At 40.5% G+C, this 15,695-nt stretch overlaps 1 protein-coding gene across 4 annotated transcripts in view; it reads left to right on the top strand.

Annotated features, from left to right (window-relative positions):
* Positions 1-13,489, top strand: part of elmo1 (engulfment and cell motility 1 (ced-12 homolog, C. elegans)) — an 88,911-nt gene extending 75,422 nt beyond the window's left edge. For all 4 annotated transcript variants that reach the window (XM_072369818.1, XM_072369819.1, XM_072369817.1 and 1 more), the window contains 6 exons: positions 3,481-3,644; positions 5,873-5,985; positions 8,843-8,950; positions 9,285-9,367; positions 11,427-11,504; positions 12,107-13,489. In XM_072369818.1, coding sequence (XP_072225919.1) covers positions 3,481-3,644; positions 5,873-5,985; positions 8,843-8,950; positions 9,285-9,367; positions 11,427-11,504; positions 12,107-12,307 — 747 coding nt within the window. In that variant the 3' untranslated portion in view covers positions 12,308-13,489. The remainder of the gene's footprint in view (positions 1-3,480; positions 3,645-5,872; positions 5,986-8,842; positions 8,951-9,284; positions 9,368-11,426; positions 11,505-12,106) is intronic.
* The last annotated feature ends 2,206 nt before the right edge of the window (positions 13,490-15,695 follow it).

Genomic DNA, 15,695 nt, shown 5'->3' with positions numbered 1-15,695 from the left:
CACCACCTGGGACTGACTTTTTGATTGCTTTCAGGGAGTTATCAGCAAAGTCATTATTCTGTGATTACGGCCTTGTTATTCACCCACCAAAGTGTCTCTCCACGACGATGATTTCCAGATTTCTGCACACAGGCCTGAGTGGTGGGTGAGAATTTGAATGACAGCTGGTAAATGATGTCATTAGCATCCTCTTAGGTAAATGGAGCAGGGACTGCAGTCGACTGGTTGTCGAGTAGGGAACGGTAATTTGTTACGGCTGATGCGTTGCCGATGATGGATGGTGGAGCAACTCCAGGAGAGAGCGCTGTCCCGTTTGAGGAGAGACTGAAAGGTGGAAAGAATTGTTGGCGAGTCAGTGACCAGCTCAGCTTTACGTATTGGGATAGCATTGAATTAATTTAGCGTACTTTAGCTTTGGCTTGCTCTGATATCTAACTTCTTCTCCAAAGAGCTGCAAGAAAGAAGGATGGCTTTCAAATGTCTAGAAGAGATAAGGATGCGTGACAGGGAATGTAGAGACAGGACTAAAGGTTAAATGCGTGAAACTGATCAATCTTGGATCAGCAGATCTGACTAAATGGGAAGAAAAGTACAAGATGAACAGATTGCGCTCAGATGGTCTTGATTGAATGTAGATGCTGCTTGTACAAAGCTGATCCTAAATATGTCATGGGAAAAGTTTTTCAAAGTGCTGACGTCATCTCACCTCTGTCAAGGTCCTCTCGGCTAACAGAGGATGAAGATAAAATATTCATAAAGACCCCGACCCCCCCCCCCACCACCACCACCACCTCCCCCCACCACCTTGTTGAGAAAGAACCATGTGTTCGTATTAAATGTGATGAATATCTGCAGTGTTAATTAGCGAGAGAGCAGCCACATGGGCCTACAGAATTGTTTTCCTGCTGGTGACATGACTGCAAACAAGGCATATTAATGAACATTCTCCAGGGACGACTCAGCTGAAGCACCAGAGCTTGGATGGCAGCTGGTCTCCAGAGAGCAGGATTAGGTTAAAAAGCAAGCTGCAGGTGACGATAAGACATGCTTTCAAAAACAGACATTTCTTGTTCACTTTGTTTTTTTTCCCCCCATTTTTGGGAGTAATTTCTTCCATGTACTCAGAATCCAGCAAAAATCAATGACATCAAATTTTGTAGTGGTACATCGTTTTCTTTATTATCAAATAAAATCACCTTCCATGGTGCAGACATGGTTCTCCTGATTCAGCACCCAGAGCAGCAGGTGTGTCCTCTTCTGGTCTCATGCGAAGATGTCTGTATTAAGAAGCCAAAATATAATGTGTGTATTAATCATGTGTCCATATCATTTTGAATATTCTGTTAAAACATTAATACTTAGCACACAGGGGCCTGATCTCAGCTTCTTTTTTTTTTTTTAAATAGCTAAGATCGTCATCAACTTTTTTTGTTCTGTCAAAGGAGATTTTCAGTGCTTTTTCAGAGTCACTGATGTTTTGCATCGGCTTCAGTGTCAGTTCGATTTAGGTAATACTAGAGTGTTGCAAAAAGTACAGCTGTGGACTGAGATTTGCAATTAAATCAAGCCAGGACTGAACAATGGTCATAGTCTAGATTCTGCAAGTCATTCTTACATACATCATGTGATAAATATAATGACATGTCATGTCCGGTGCCTAAAATAATAGTTGTTCCTCTTTTCAGTGGTTGCCTGCTTGTTGTGTTTATTTTCTAGGTTCATTTTGTTGCCCATTAGTTATGAAACAAGATTACTGCCTCCAAACTTAATTGCATTCCAAAAGATAATCCCTGGATAAAATTTTGTAATCGGTAGCAAAATGACTTTTTTGCGTGTATGTGGTGAAAGCTGCACACCAGCAAATTACCAACAGACCATACTCGATTTGGAACAAGAAATGGATTTTGATAACTTTTTTTCAGGCGCTCGAATCTTTTATTTTTATGTTTTCTCGCCTGAATAAGTGTGACTGGTCCAGAGGTCCAGAGGTCAGCCCCTTGATGAGTAATCGCAGGAAAAAACAAACAGCAAGAACGATATTACATAAGGATCTTGGCCGGGTTTTAGTCTTGTTTAGGTTGAAAAGCCAGAACGAAACAGGAGTAGCACCGCATACCAGTTATTAAAAAAAAAAAAAGTCCGTAAACATATTCTCTCATTGAGCATCTGAGTACATATGAAAAATGTCATCCAAAAGTCTTATCATATCTCAGAATAATAAAGCCAATACATTGTGACAACGTGTCTGCAGAGGCTGGAAATGCATCTGTATCCCCGAGCATTCGATCAAGCAGAGAAAAGCGAAAATACAATGATGCAAAATCAAAGAGCTCAGAAGGGAGAGCAGTTTTTTTTTTTTTTTTTCACCTGAGTTTGATTTGAGCCATTGAGTCAGCCTTTGCAAGCCAAGTAGCAGCAGCTGTTGACAAGGTTGATTCATAAGCGAGGCTCCTCGTCACAGCTGCCATCACATCAGCCACAGTCAGTGGTACAGTTCTGTTTGGCCAGAGAAACGTTAAGTTTATTTTCTTAGCCAAATATTGCATTTAATTTCTCAGCTGATGGATAAGTGCCAAAAAGAACATATCTTTGGGTTATGTTAATGTTCAAATTGTAATTATCTAGAATTCAGTCACTTGTCAGAGTGCAAAGCTAAATTGAAGCAGCTGTGACTGAATATTTCAGCTCAGGACTCTTTTTCTGGAGGCTTGAGTGTATGTGCAGAAGGATGAAAAGGCTTTAGGCTTTAATAACTGTGTTAAAATCAGCCTAGTACTATCATAAATTTGCTCAAATCGGGATTTACTTCCAGTGTGCATCCTTGATGGGTATAAAAACCTAATTTCAGGCAGGTCCTTGGTTACTGGTTTTGGTCCCATTAAGGCACAAAATGTTATTTGCAAGAACTTAAGATAATGCCTCTTTTTTTTTTATCAGTGTTAGTTTCCGTTCTTGCCTCTGCTCTCTGATCCTATTTATTTATTTTCAAGGCTATTGGAATTTAATTTGGCATGTGTGCTTGTGCAGCTATGCTTCAGTTTTGTTAATACAGGAGCAGAGTGGGTGGGTGGGTGTCTGTGTCCTGACAGTTCTGAAAATGCTTTCAGCTAATTGATCGAGACATGTATGCTTTGTTTAATATGCTGTTGCTGAATGGTGTCTATTTTTTATGTTGAAGTACAGATGACTTGCAACACCACTCATGTCATGCTTCTGACAACCAGATTATTGGCATGAAACCAGATGGGTATTATTGGCAAGCGATACTGGGATTTAACGAGCGACCTCTGAATTCTTTTGTTTGGCTGTTTTTCTTTTTAAGGCTCTGTGCAAATTGCATTATTGATCTTTTTGGGAAAGTTTTTGCTAGTGGGATTAGATTTACTGTGTGTAACCCAAAGGGTTTTCACATGCTCCGTGTCTTCTTCCCATCGCTGCATTCATGATGATCTCACCTTGCCTCTCTGCTCCGTTTTGCAGGTAATGCAGGTGGTGAAGGAGCAGATCATGCGAGCGCTCACTCTCAAGCCTAATTCTCTGGACCAGTTCAAGAGTCGCCTGCAGAACCTGAGCTACACAGAAATCCTGAAGATACGCCAGTCCGAGAGAATGAATCAGGAAGACTTCCAGTCCCGGCCCATCCTGTGAGTGATGTCATGTTGTCACAACGAGAAATCCAAACACTGTAATTGCAATGATGTTGTTGTTAAATCCAATGGTCTGTTTTATAATATAGCTTTTTGAGCTGTTATGACTCAAATGAACAGATACTGTAAAATGAATCTAGAAAACGAGCTATGGTGCTTAATATACCTGCAATTTCTTCTTGTTTCTCTTATACATTTGTCACCCATGTGCCAGCAACTTGCCTAAGGCAGACTGCACCTGCTCCTCCTCTTGTGATTAATTTATGCATTAAATCCAAATAGTCTGTGAATGGCATTCCCAGTGAATACTCCATTAAAGACCCTCCAGCTCATTACACGCAGAGAGCTAGTTGATCATGAATGCAGGTCCTATAATGGAGAGCATTGTTTTGTCCTGCCTGTTATTAATGGAGTAGGTATCACTATTGAAAAATCGCTGCACACAGAGAGCCTGTTCCTTTTAACACTAATCAATGCTGAGCTAAGGGCTTATTGAATCAATATTGGAAGGGTAAAGACTAAACTTTGGCTGACGGTTAATCATAGCGGAGAAAGTGCAATTAAAGCTGAGATTGATGTAGTAGAAGGTACCTGATAACACTGGGGTGATTAAAGGTCCATTTTTAGCTGTATTTATCGCATTAAAACGTTGGAACTAAGTTTACAAACATGTTTAAATACATATAACTTACAATATGTCAGTAAAGAAGAGTTGAGTTGATTGATTTAAAGCCAACTGTAAATGAAGGGCTTGTTTTAAAATGTTCTCACGGACTAACTGCTAATGTGCCGAACATCTCAGATAGGTGAGTCTCTCTTCAATAGTGTGAGAGAATTTTCCTGGAATCAATACAGTGCAATCATGAGTTGTAAGCATAATGAGCTGAGCATGTCAGACTGCAGATCTGGAGGAGGTCCTGAATTACAACGGCATGCTCCCATTTCCAATCAGTTATTGCAGAGAAAGACTAAAGACATCAGAGGGTGAAGAGAAGTTTTTAGGTCCTCAGGTCAAAGTATGTTTGATTTAGAAGATTATTGTGTTGTTTTTACTCTTGTTTGCAGAATACGGAGAGTTATCGTCTGAAAAAAAAGATTGAAAAAAAAAAAAGATTAGAAACTGTAGATGAACTCGGAACCGCTGAGGAAATGCTTACAAGAAAGTCCTAATTCGCAGCTTCATTTTAATTCAGTCCTTTACATTTATAATCCAGTTCAGTAAAATACTACTAAGCACATCTGAAAGAGGGAATTAATGATAGTTCTAAGTAGGCTTTGTACATTTCCACAAGAGTTGTGTCTCACTTCTTTTATCATTTAAGCACCTAGCGCAGTGCTACCTTTACAGAGGTCGCTTCTACTACCCGTAATGTCAAACCTGTGCCTGATACAGACGATTTAAATTGAAAATTAAGCAGCTCAAGGCAAAGTAGCAGAGTCGTCTAAAACGCTCAGACAAAAGCACTCTCACGCTCTCATCTCTCCGTGTTGCTCCATTACCGCTTTAGGAGCGGTAAAGCTGAGCTATCTTCATCCATCCTCACGACAAGGAGCCACGCCTTTTCCTCTCGCAGTTTCTTTGAAGATGTAAAAGTGAATGTCTGACCACAGATCGATGAAATGACTGGAATCTCAAGTAAGGCAAACCCATAGCAGAGAGTGCAAACAGAGAGATGGATGAAGGGAGAAGAGAGCTGATTTAAAAACAAGAAGAGGAAATACAAGATACAAGGTTATGTTTTAAAAACCTAAAATTCTATTCGTCAGTGTTGATAAAAATAGAAAAAAAGTTGACGGTAAATTTGACAAGAAAGAAATCGACAGCAGTGATGATGGGGAGCAGGGCTGCTCAGGCAGATAATATACATAATTCATGCTGACTTGTGCTCCGTGCATTCATATCACACATACATGAAGAAGCATGAATAAATGAGAGCGACTCGAGCAGAGGCAGCGCACATTTCCCCTGATCAGCCTCATGAGATAATGTATGACTTATTTCTGAGTATGTGCACATGTCCTCTGTTCATTCCTGACAGTCGTAATCCAGGGATTTGGTCACTCTATGACAGCTGCATACTGCTAGATAATGAATTTGCGTCTTTTACTTCTGATCTCTTAACTCCTTGTGGCTCTTTGTCGCTGACTTGCCACTCGGTGAGGGTGTGGTCAACAGAACGTAGATAATACTCCCAAACCAGTAATGTGTGTTTGTTATTCTGCAGGGAGCTGAGGGAAAAGATCCAGCCAGAGATCATGGAGCTGATCAAACAGCAGAGGCTCAACAGGTTGTGCGAGGGAACCTGCTTCAGGAAAATCAGCAGTCGCAGGAGGCAAGGTGAGAGGCGCAGCATTCACACACACTCAGTTGTTTTTTTACAAGCTTACAAATTTGACTTTGGATCGCCTTCCTCCAGAGATCATAGCCACGAAAGCAATGAAAGTCACTGTTCCTTCTGCTCCATACACAAGGACTCTTCTTCTGTTCTCTCCCTCGTCTCCCTCTGTTTGTTCTTTGTCATCACTGACTTATTCCCTTTTGTTTATGAAAACGCCACAGGAAGTATTTCATCAGCAGGAATCTTTGAAGCTCTGGACTGCTGTGAATCTGCTGTCATGATCACTCACAAGTTTTCTGGCTGCCCGAACCTTTGAAGCCGAGACATGTAGTGACACACAGCCTCTCTGAAAGCATTAAGAAACGCGGTGCATGTCTGTCTGTCTGTTTGGAAGTCCACACACAGTCTTCCTTCCCTCTTTAACCCTGACTTCACACATAGATAGCATGCAAAGAAACGCAAATGTAGATAAAGCTAAAAACTCTATGAACGCACATTTTTACACATTTGTCAAGAGAAATTCTACTGAATGCATGAGAAAAGGAGCGAGAGGTGGGGAGGAAGGGTTTTAACCCCAAGCTCTGAGGTGAGGTGATAATGGCAAAGCGGCATATTACCTCCTGAGAGATGACACAAGCTAGATGTTTTTAATGGAAAATGTCTTGTTCCCACACCTCCTGCACCCTCTTTATTTTTTCTTAATGCGGTTCGTGTATCAATGGTATTCCCTGTATGTGACAAAGCAGAGAGGATAGAAGGAAGAACAGAATTGAAAATCCAGCAGCCACCAAGACTGGAGCACGTTCGAATCGTCTCAGCTAATATCGCATTTCACACTCGCTGCCATAAGAAAGAAATCGAGCAAGGAGCATAGGATAAGAGAGGTTCAGCAGTTACACTATTGAGCCTGCATAATGTACTGCTCTTGAGTCAGAAAGAATTTAATCTGCTTGAGACCTGATCCCTTCACTCTGCAGTTCCTCCCTCTTGCACTTTCCATTACCCGTTGCATTCACTTTTGCCTTTATCTACATATAAGAACGCACAACAAAAAAGAGAAAAAGAAACCACTTTGTCAATGTATTATAGCATTTAAGCTCAACCCATCTCAACTGATTTTGGCAGCTGTCACTGAATGGCTTATTGATAGCCACCCCTCCATGAAAATGAACAACTTTACAAGAGTAATAGCTTTCATTTTAATAAACAATAAGTGGTTTTGATGAATGTTTTCTGTGAATAGATGCTGTAATCTGCCTGCTGCAGCACAGCCTAGCTGTAGCTGACTTTGCCACTGAGGTCTCTGCCATCTTTTTTTTTATTTTCTTAATTTCGTTTGATTTATGTCCTTATTGTGCACGAGTGAATCAACACCATCCTCGTTATCATCCCTCATCTGCCCTCCTTCATCTGTCACTTTTACATACATCCCTATTCCCACTACATGGACATGACTACCCTCCTTTCCATCTTGGGACTCACAGTATACTATGTGCATACATCAAAATGTTAGAAGCAATTTGTCCTGCAGACCTTAAACGAGCTGAACAAGAATTAATGGAGTCCTCCAGCAGGTTTAATATACTCTTGGTAAGATGTAAAATCTAAACAGATGCAGTGAATGTAAGGTGAAACATGCACACTGCATAAAGAAACTTTCCAAATGCTTATTAGCTCCATTTTACTCTCCACTTATGTTCTTTTTACATAGATATGTCTTCCCCTCTCCCCGTCCCACCACAGCATCTGGCATGACTATTTTTAAGTCCTCCATCCTGCAGGGACATCACACCAACTTTAAATATTCATTTAGCTGGTTTCAGCATTGACTTATTTTCTCTCCACTTTCCCTGCTGCCCATTTCAAAGAGAACACCTTTCTCTAAAAGCTTGTGCCTTATGAAGTTTGAGGGGGAAGGTACTACTTACATGGTGCAGGTTACAGCAGGCAGCATCACATGTGCCTCGGTAAAGTGTAACTTGTGTGAATGTAGCTAATTTTTCTGGCCTGGTTTTTGGAACCGGTTAGGGATAGATTCTAAGCTAGAGATGCAACTTCCTCAAGTACATGGAAAATAACATTTTCGTACTCAGTTTGAAATATCATCACACTATTGGGTAGTAATTTAATAGAGCTGTTGGGAACCGTGTTTTTTTGTTGTTAATATTAAGTATTTGTTGAAAATCTAAAACAATTATAGTGGCTTGGTCTTGGTATGCATTTCCCATATTTTGGACATTTTACGGCAACATCAACATAAAGCGCTGTTATAAATCTTTGATTTTTACTGTGATGATGGGTAGAAGAAAGTTTCACGATGTGTTTGTATAAAGGTGCCGTCTTTTTGCTGTCACATCAATTTGGTTGTTTGATTGCTTGTAACCAACGATTTAAATCGAAATACCTTGTAAAACTAAAGAGTTAAATTTTTTTTCTATATTAGATATTCATCCTTGGTGCACACTCAAATTTTATTTCATCAGGTTAGGTTTGAAAAGTCCTCCTTTAAATGAGAGTAAAAAAGCCTGAATATTGTCTTGTTGTCTCGACTTGAGCGTGTATGCTGCTGTTAAAATGATTAAAACAAAAAAAAGGACCAACAGTCTGTGTTGTTGCCCATCATGATCCCTCCCTCATGGAGGGCATCATGGCCCATCTGTGGATTTTCCTCAAGGCTGTTTTTTTTTTTTTCTTTTTGTCACAGATTCTTTCTGCCACACTAATTTTCTCTCTTGCTGATTGCTCATGCAAATCCATACCCATATGATGCCTTTTTCCAGCCTCTGCTTATTTCATAAATCTCTTAAATCTGTCTCTTACTCACTGCTGTCTGTTTCTTCTTGTCGTTTCTTCCAGATAAGTTTTGGTATTGTCGCCTGTCCCCGAATCATAAAGTCCTGCACTATGGAGATCTGGAGGAGAGCCCTCAGGGCGAGGTGCCCCACGACTCTTTGCAGGACAAATGTGAGTGGCCAGTGAAATTGTTGAAGGCCCTTGAATGTTAGATAACATTATGTGATTTATAGCTCACGTTATTTATTCAAATCAGCATTTTCTTTATAAAGAAAAGTATCTCTAATTGAATTAATGCATAGATACATTGCCCATTAATGCAGTATGAGCAGATGAGCAGCTATAATTAATAGTGCAGTTTTACCCGAGGACATTTCACATGACAGATCTAGGTAAAATTTCAAGCATTAATTACTCGAATAAATCCCACACCCATTTGGGATGACACAGTTTTTCCAGGGTTGTTATTGTTGTTGTTATAAACTCGCATCTGTCCTCTCTGCAGTGCCTGTGGCTGATATCAAAGCTGTTATCACTGGCAAAGACTGTCCTCACATGAAGGAAAAGGGAGCCCTGAAGCAAAACAAGGTGTGTGTGCATAAGCGTGTGGGTGGGTGGGTGTGTATCCCAGGCGAAAGAGAGTCTTCGTGTGCGTGTGAGAGTTGCATAACATGATGTCAGTTACATAAATTGTGTTTTGGGAAATAACACAATAACTTGCATCTTGCAGCTCCACACAGAGACAGATGTGTTCATCAGTGGCGTTGTGTTAGAACAAGTGACTGAATAGTCTTTCAGTTGGAGACAAAAAAAATCACACAAGAGCCATAAGAACCGTGCTGACATCTTTTCTTTGCTGTTCCAAAGTGACAGTAACACATGGGCATGCACTCAGCAGCACTCGAACCAGGATGAAAGAGCCATCTCGTCTGCATCTGTGTACACTCCATCCTCCACTTTTCCTCTACAAACCTCTGGCCCCCATCCATGGGGCTCTGATATATTGGATCTTGGATAAATAGCCTTGAAGACAAAGGAGCGCACCTCCTCCATTCTTTGCCTCCTTTATTACCTTGTCAATAAGCACAGGTCTAGGAGAATGACCCTGGGGGGGCCTGTGGGCTGTCTTGCAGGCCTCTCCCAGCCGTGTGAATGAGAACATGAGCATACTTCATTACTTACTGTTACAAGGCCCACCAAAGTCACCTCTGCAGGCTTTAGAGCTGCAGAGCTGACATGTTGGAGATTTCTGGGGCATTGAGACAAAGGTAGAAGGATGATGATGGATGCAGCATTTCCAGACTGTCCCCCAATTTCTTACAAAAGTCTGCATCTACAGCTGAATCACTCTAAATATATTGTGAGAATAATTCCATATAGTGCTTATATCTCTCTTATTCATACACTCTGGGCCATATGTATAAGTATTCATTATGGCATTTCAAACAGGATCACACAAATGAGTGCAGGCCATATCCCAAGTGTAGTTGATTGCATGTCCCGAATTTCGTAACGTTCTTGCAATGTTCAGTGGGTTGAATTTTTGTGATAAAATCCTCTTCATCTAAAAAGCAGCTGTAGGTTTGTGCAGGCGCTTTAAAAAAAAAAAAACAACTCTTGTGGGAAAGACAAAATTAGATTAAACAGTGCTTCATTTAGAATTCAGTCTGAGTGAACACATCGACACGAGAGCGGAGTTGCATTTAATTACTTTACAACAAGAAAAAGGCAGTAACTAATAACCACACTGTCTGTGTTATTACAGTAAATGAAGAGCAGAATTGCTTTTCACGTCATAAACTTGAAAACTTGCAAAATTAGAGATGCACTTGCCCGATTGCTTTGTTTTTATTCATAGTTCACCTGTCTCCACCACCTTTTATTGTAAGCAACTGCGCTCACTAGATGATCGTTTAAATAAGATTTAAATAGCTCAACATCTATGGATTATCAAGAGATTGTGTGAAGGCATTCTCAGTATATTCAGGAATACCTGGAAATATCCAGGACTTACAGAAGTAAACTGACATTCACTTTCGTCTCAAGTGTAGGTGTAGCTGTAAGTGTAATTAAGATCTGGTGAACATTAACGCCTGCTTGTCACAGTGAACGTTTTTACAAGCTACCAGTCGCATTTCATTTGAAGCAGCCTCACAGAGCTTTTTTTTTTTTACTTTGTGACATTTTGCATCTTCTTAGAGCGTTTTGATCTGAGACCAATTCCCCTCTCGACTGCTCCTTTAAGCTCCCTCACACTGCACCTTGTCTGCAGCCTCAGTCTGACTCTGTAATTAACTGCTGCTGCTCAGAGACACTAACTTCACACAGATTGCAAGCATACATTAAATTCATATTCAACCCAAATCATATCATGTCACATCATTTCTCAGCCCTACCAACCTCCGAGGGACATTTCATATTTCCTTATATACTGCCGATACCCAGTGGGTTAATGTGTGGTTGATGCTACAGATGGTAATAGGATGTGAGGAGGAGAGGAAGAACTGTGTTGGGAATCTCACCTGTTTTTCCTTTTTTTTTTCTTTTCTTTTCACCGCTTTTGTCTTTCACCTCTTACCATCTCACCCTTTGACTGTTTGTGTAACTCACTCCTCCCTCTCTGCTTTCCACCCTGTCCTCTCCACAGGAGGTGTTAGAGCTGGCCTTCTCTGTCCTCTATGAGTCGGATGAATACCTAAACTTTATTGCTCCTGACAAGCATGAGGTAAGTCAGCAGAAGTCGTCCTTGCGATTGTTGGAAGTGACAAAAGAACATGTGTGATGGCACAAAGAAACCGCTTCCACTGTATATCGAGTAGAGTGGTTATGCAAGTGTAGAACAGGAATATACTGCACATGATGAACTAAAACATTTTGGGGGGTTGATTACACTTCACTTGGACTTTTGGCTGCAAAATAACTAAATAATAATAATGATAATAAAAGTAATAACTGTAATCCTTGGAATTTGGCAAGTGCAAGGGGTAGTGTTATGTAGGGCTCATAAATATCTAATGCTTGAAGGATAGCTCTCATCATTTTCCCTGTGCTTCGATCCAAAATAACTTTTTTGAAGGTAGGTATGCAAACACAAAGAAGAGAGAAGAAGGTGTCCCTGCTCTAATTCTCCCGAGTCACAGTTTATGCAAACCTCCGTCCCTTTGTGGTTAGCTTCTTTTTGCCTGAATGACTAAATTAGCTTTACGTGCTGTCAGCAGCTTCTTTTCTCCTTGGAAACATGTCTTGCTCATATTTAATTTGTAGATATTGGCTCTGTGATTGCTCCTGATTTATCTTAAATTTAAATCTGAATCCTTGTCTCCACAGTACTGTGTGTGGACAGATGGGCTCAATGCTCTCCTGGGAAAGGAGATGACCAGCGATTACACCAAATCTGACATGGACACCCTGCTCTCCATGGAGATGAAGCTTCGCCTCTTGGATCTAGAGAACATCCAGATTCCTGAGGCCCCGCCCCCAATTCCCAAAGAACCTAGCAACTATGACTTTGTTTACGACTGTAACTAGACGTACGACCCCACAAGCCTGAACCCAAACCAACCCCGCACTTTCTGTATTCACTGGACCAATCCCCTTTTCTTATAAACTGGAACAAGAATGAATAAAAACCATATAATATAAAAACAAAAAGGAACTGTGATTGAAGAAGGGACTTATTGAACTATTTTCCTCTTGCTTCTTGCTAGACCTTTATAAGAGAGAAAATGGTTCATATTATCATTATTCGTTGCACTTGAGGGACTTGGGGTCAGTGCAGAGTCATCAGGTTGCCATGGAGAAGAGAGTGTTCGTTTGGCCCGTCGTTGGTCGTCATGCGTCGTCTTCTTCACTTCCTGTGTCTGATGTTTCAGAACATTCACTTCTTCTCCTTTCTCTTCTTCTTCTTCTTCTTCTTCCTCTTCTGCTTCTTCTTCTTCTTCTTGGCCCAGACACTTGCTGTCATTTTGCTTCAAGATTGTTGTAGACAACTGCTAAGAAAATTCATTTTATATGCCTTCCTTGTTGTCCTTTATGTTTATTTTGTTGTTTTTCCTCAGGGCTTTTGTGGGGAGGGATGACAGATGAAGGGACCAGGAGGGTGGTTGAGTAGATCACAATAAGGGAGGGACAAAGGGAGGTGGGGGGGGGTTTGTCACCTTGCCAGAAGTATTGCTTTCCTGTCACATTCCCACTTACTTTGTGGCAGCTAAATGTTACGCAAAAGGCTGGATTAAATTTACGGACCAATACTTCTTGAAAATAGTCTCTGCTATTTACTCAATGTTACTTCAGATATCTCTAAGACTGTTCAAATACATTGTTCTTTAAAATCCAGCCACTGTGCTACAGTGAAAAACCTCCCTTTTGAATACTGATGTTACTATCCTACCACTGCTTATTGCTTATTATACATGCCTACATATAGTGGCTTTGCCATAAAAGCAGCACCATTGTGAAAGCCACACTCAAACACACACTCATCTCTCCCTCATTTGAGTCCCTCCTGTTGTAAAGACTGCTGTACACAACATTCCTTAGCAATATTTGAGCTTTTGTTTTGTTCTGTCATTTGTAAGACGATCACCATTTAGTAATTTTAAAATTGTAAACAGCCAGGAAGTTAGTATTTGGTCAAGGAAAGTTCACTTTTTTTGTGTGCGTACCACACTATATGGCCGCAAAATTGAGAGTTTATGTACTTTTTTTTTTTTTAATTTAAAAACAGATCTTGGTTGTTATTTCAAGTATGATTTCTATATTTTCCCCTTCCTATTTAATGCTTTCTTTAGGATTTTTCAAAGCCCCCAAAAACTGCTGTTTACATTAAAGAATGAAAAACTGTAACAACTTTAACAAAGTTCCCTTTTTGATTTGTAAACTACACGCATGTAAAGGCTCACACCGGGGATTTGAAGGTATCGTTTAAAAAAAAACGTTATTCTTGATGAAAAATTACAAAAATGATGCATGGTTTCCACATATTGAGCCATTTATGCTTTTTTACCAATCACAGACTTTTGTGGACAGATTATCAATTCAAAAGCAGTGATATATCAAGACTAACAGATCATCCCAGAATAGATATTCAATTTAATCATCAAAAGTATCAAAATCTTAATATATTCATTTTCACTCTTTCAGCTTTTGCACATGAGTTTGTGATCATTTTCAGGCCCGACTGTCATTCTGACAGGTGGTATGAAGAGAAAGAAGGGACTAAAAACTGTCTGGTCACTCGCTGTGTTCCTTATCAAACACAACGGATGGTCAGCTGGGTGGGGTCATAATGCAAAGAGCTTCTCCACCACCTTTACCTCCCGCCGGCACTCGGTTCAGATTCTTTCCTGCTTATTTTGCAGGTGAATGCTGCAGCTCAAATCAAAGCAACAACAACTGGCCTCCACACACAGCAAAAAAAAGTGATAGCATATTACGTTGTGTCACTTTCAAAGTAATTATTTCTCTTACAGAAATGACGTAGGCAAAGTTTGAATATTTAGAATATGAATATTTTGGTCTGCATCTCTATATTTGCTTTAATAAACAAAATTGTATTTGCATTCCAAAGTAAATGTGATCAATTATTGCAAAATACCTATTCATTGGTATTATATTAGATTAGGGCTTTAGGACCCAAAGTGAGCCTTTGTTTCGATCTGAACGTCTTCTCTCACTTTGTCTTTGTGCGTGTCTTTGGTTTTGGTACCTTGGTTTTTCCATTACATGCCTGGCTGTGTCACAGGATATTTATTTCCCTACACAAAGGTCAAAGCAGTCTCTTATTCTTCAGTGTGTGATACCATTTCCTGCTTGACGGCTCTACCTAGCACCCAGCCCTGGATCGACCTCTGAGCTTCATCTTCAGGGAAGGTTTGTTCACTCGCTGAGAGGATGCCGAGGCCTCAATACTCAATGTAAGTCAGTGCCCAACACCATCTGTCTGATAATCTCTTGGGCAAGTAAGGAAACTCTTTCACTTTTCCACCACCAAGTCTTTGATTCAGTCACAGTGTCTTTCACTCACACGCAGCATCCAGCTACATATTTGAACAGTCACACTTAAATGGCCTCATTCCTGAGAGGCAAAGCTTTGTTGCTCTTTGGGCCAGTAAGAGCGCGTCTGCAGAGGGGATTACTCACTCGAGCTGATGACCCTGATTAAAGTGTAAACTGGAGATGGGATAGAGCCAGTGCATCTGTGTTGCATCACCTTCTCTTTTAAAAACACTGTTTGAAAATAGAGGAGACAATCTGCTGTAGTTTTGGAAGCAAAATGGTTTAACATCCTGGCTTTAGATAAGATTTTGATTGAGTGACTGGCCTGAGCTGCAGTCAGGCCAGGTTAGTACCTGCCATTTTACCATGGACCTATGTTGATGTGAAACATAACGTGGTTTAGCTTGGTATTGCTGAAAGAATCAAGACCATCCCTGAAATAGTCTGAATGGCATCAATACAGTATGTTAATCCAAAACCTCATATAACCGATGCTGGCTTTAGCACTGTGCACTGATCGCAAACCAGATGGTCCCTCTCCTCTTTAATCCAGGAAACATTGCATCCATGATTTCTGACATCAAATTTTGATTTGTCAAACCATAAAGAATTGTGTCTGTTTTTAATATTGTGTCATCTGAGAGTCTAAAGATCTTAGCTGTCAATTCTTATTAATCTACATACAATTCTCAGCAAGGATTTAATAATTCAAGTAAATAAGCTCAACCATCCAGAGGGAGCTCCAATAGAACTGCTGCTCCATCAAAAAGAGTCACCCGAGGTGTTCCAAGCATCTGATTAGGATGCCCCTTGGTGACTTCCCTTTGGAGATTTTCCGGGCACATCCAACTGGAAGGCAGACCCAGAGCATGCTGGTGGGATTATGTATCCCTTCTGACCTGGGAACACGTCGGGATCC

Source organism: Leuresthes tenuis, unplaced genomic scaffold (genome assembly GCF_036924035.1).
Source record: "Leuresthes tenuis unplaced genomic scaffold, fLeuTen1.0.hap1 SCAF_18, whole genome shotgun sequence".
Lineage (NCBI taxonomy): Eukaryota > Metazoa > Chordata > Actinopteri > Atheriniformes > Atherinopsidae > Leuresthes > Leuresthes tenuis.
This window is presented reverse-complemented; position numbering and strand designations above follow the sequence as displayed.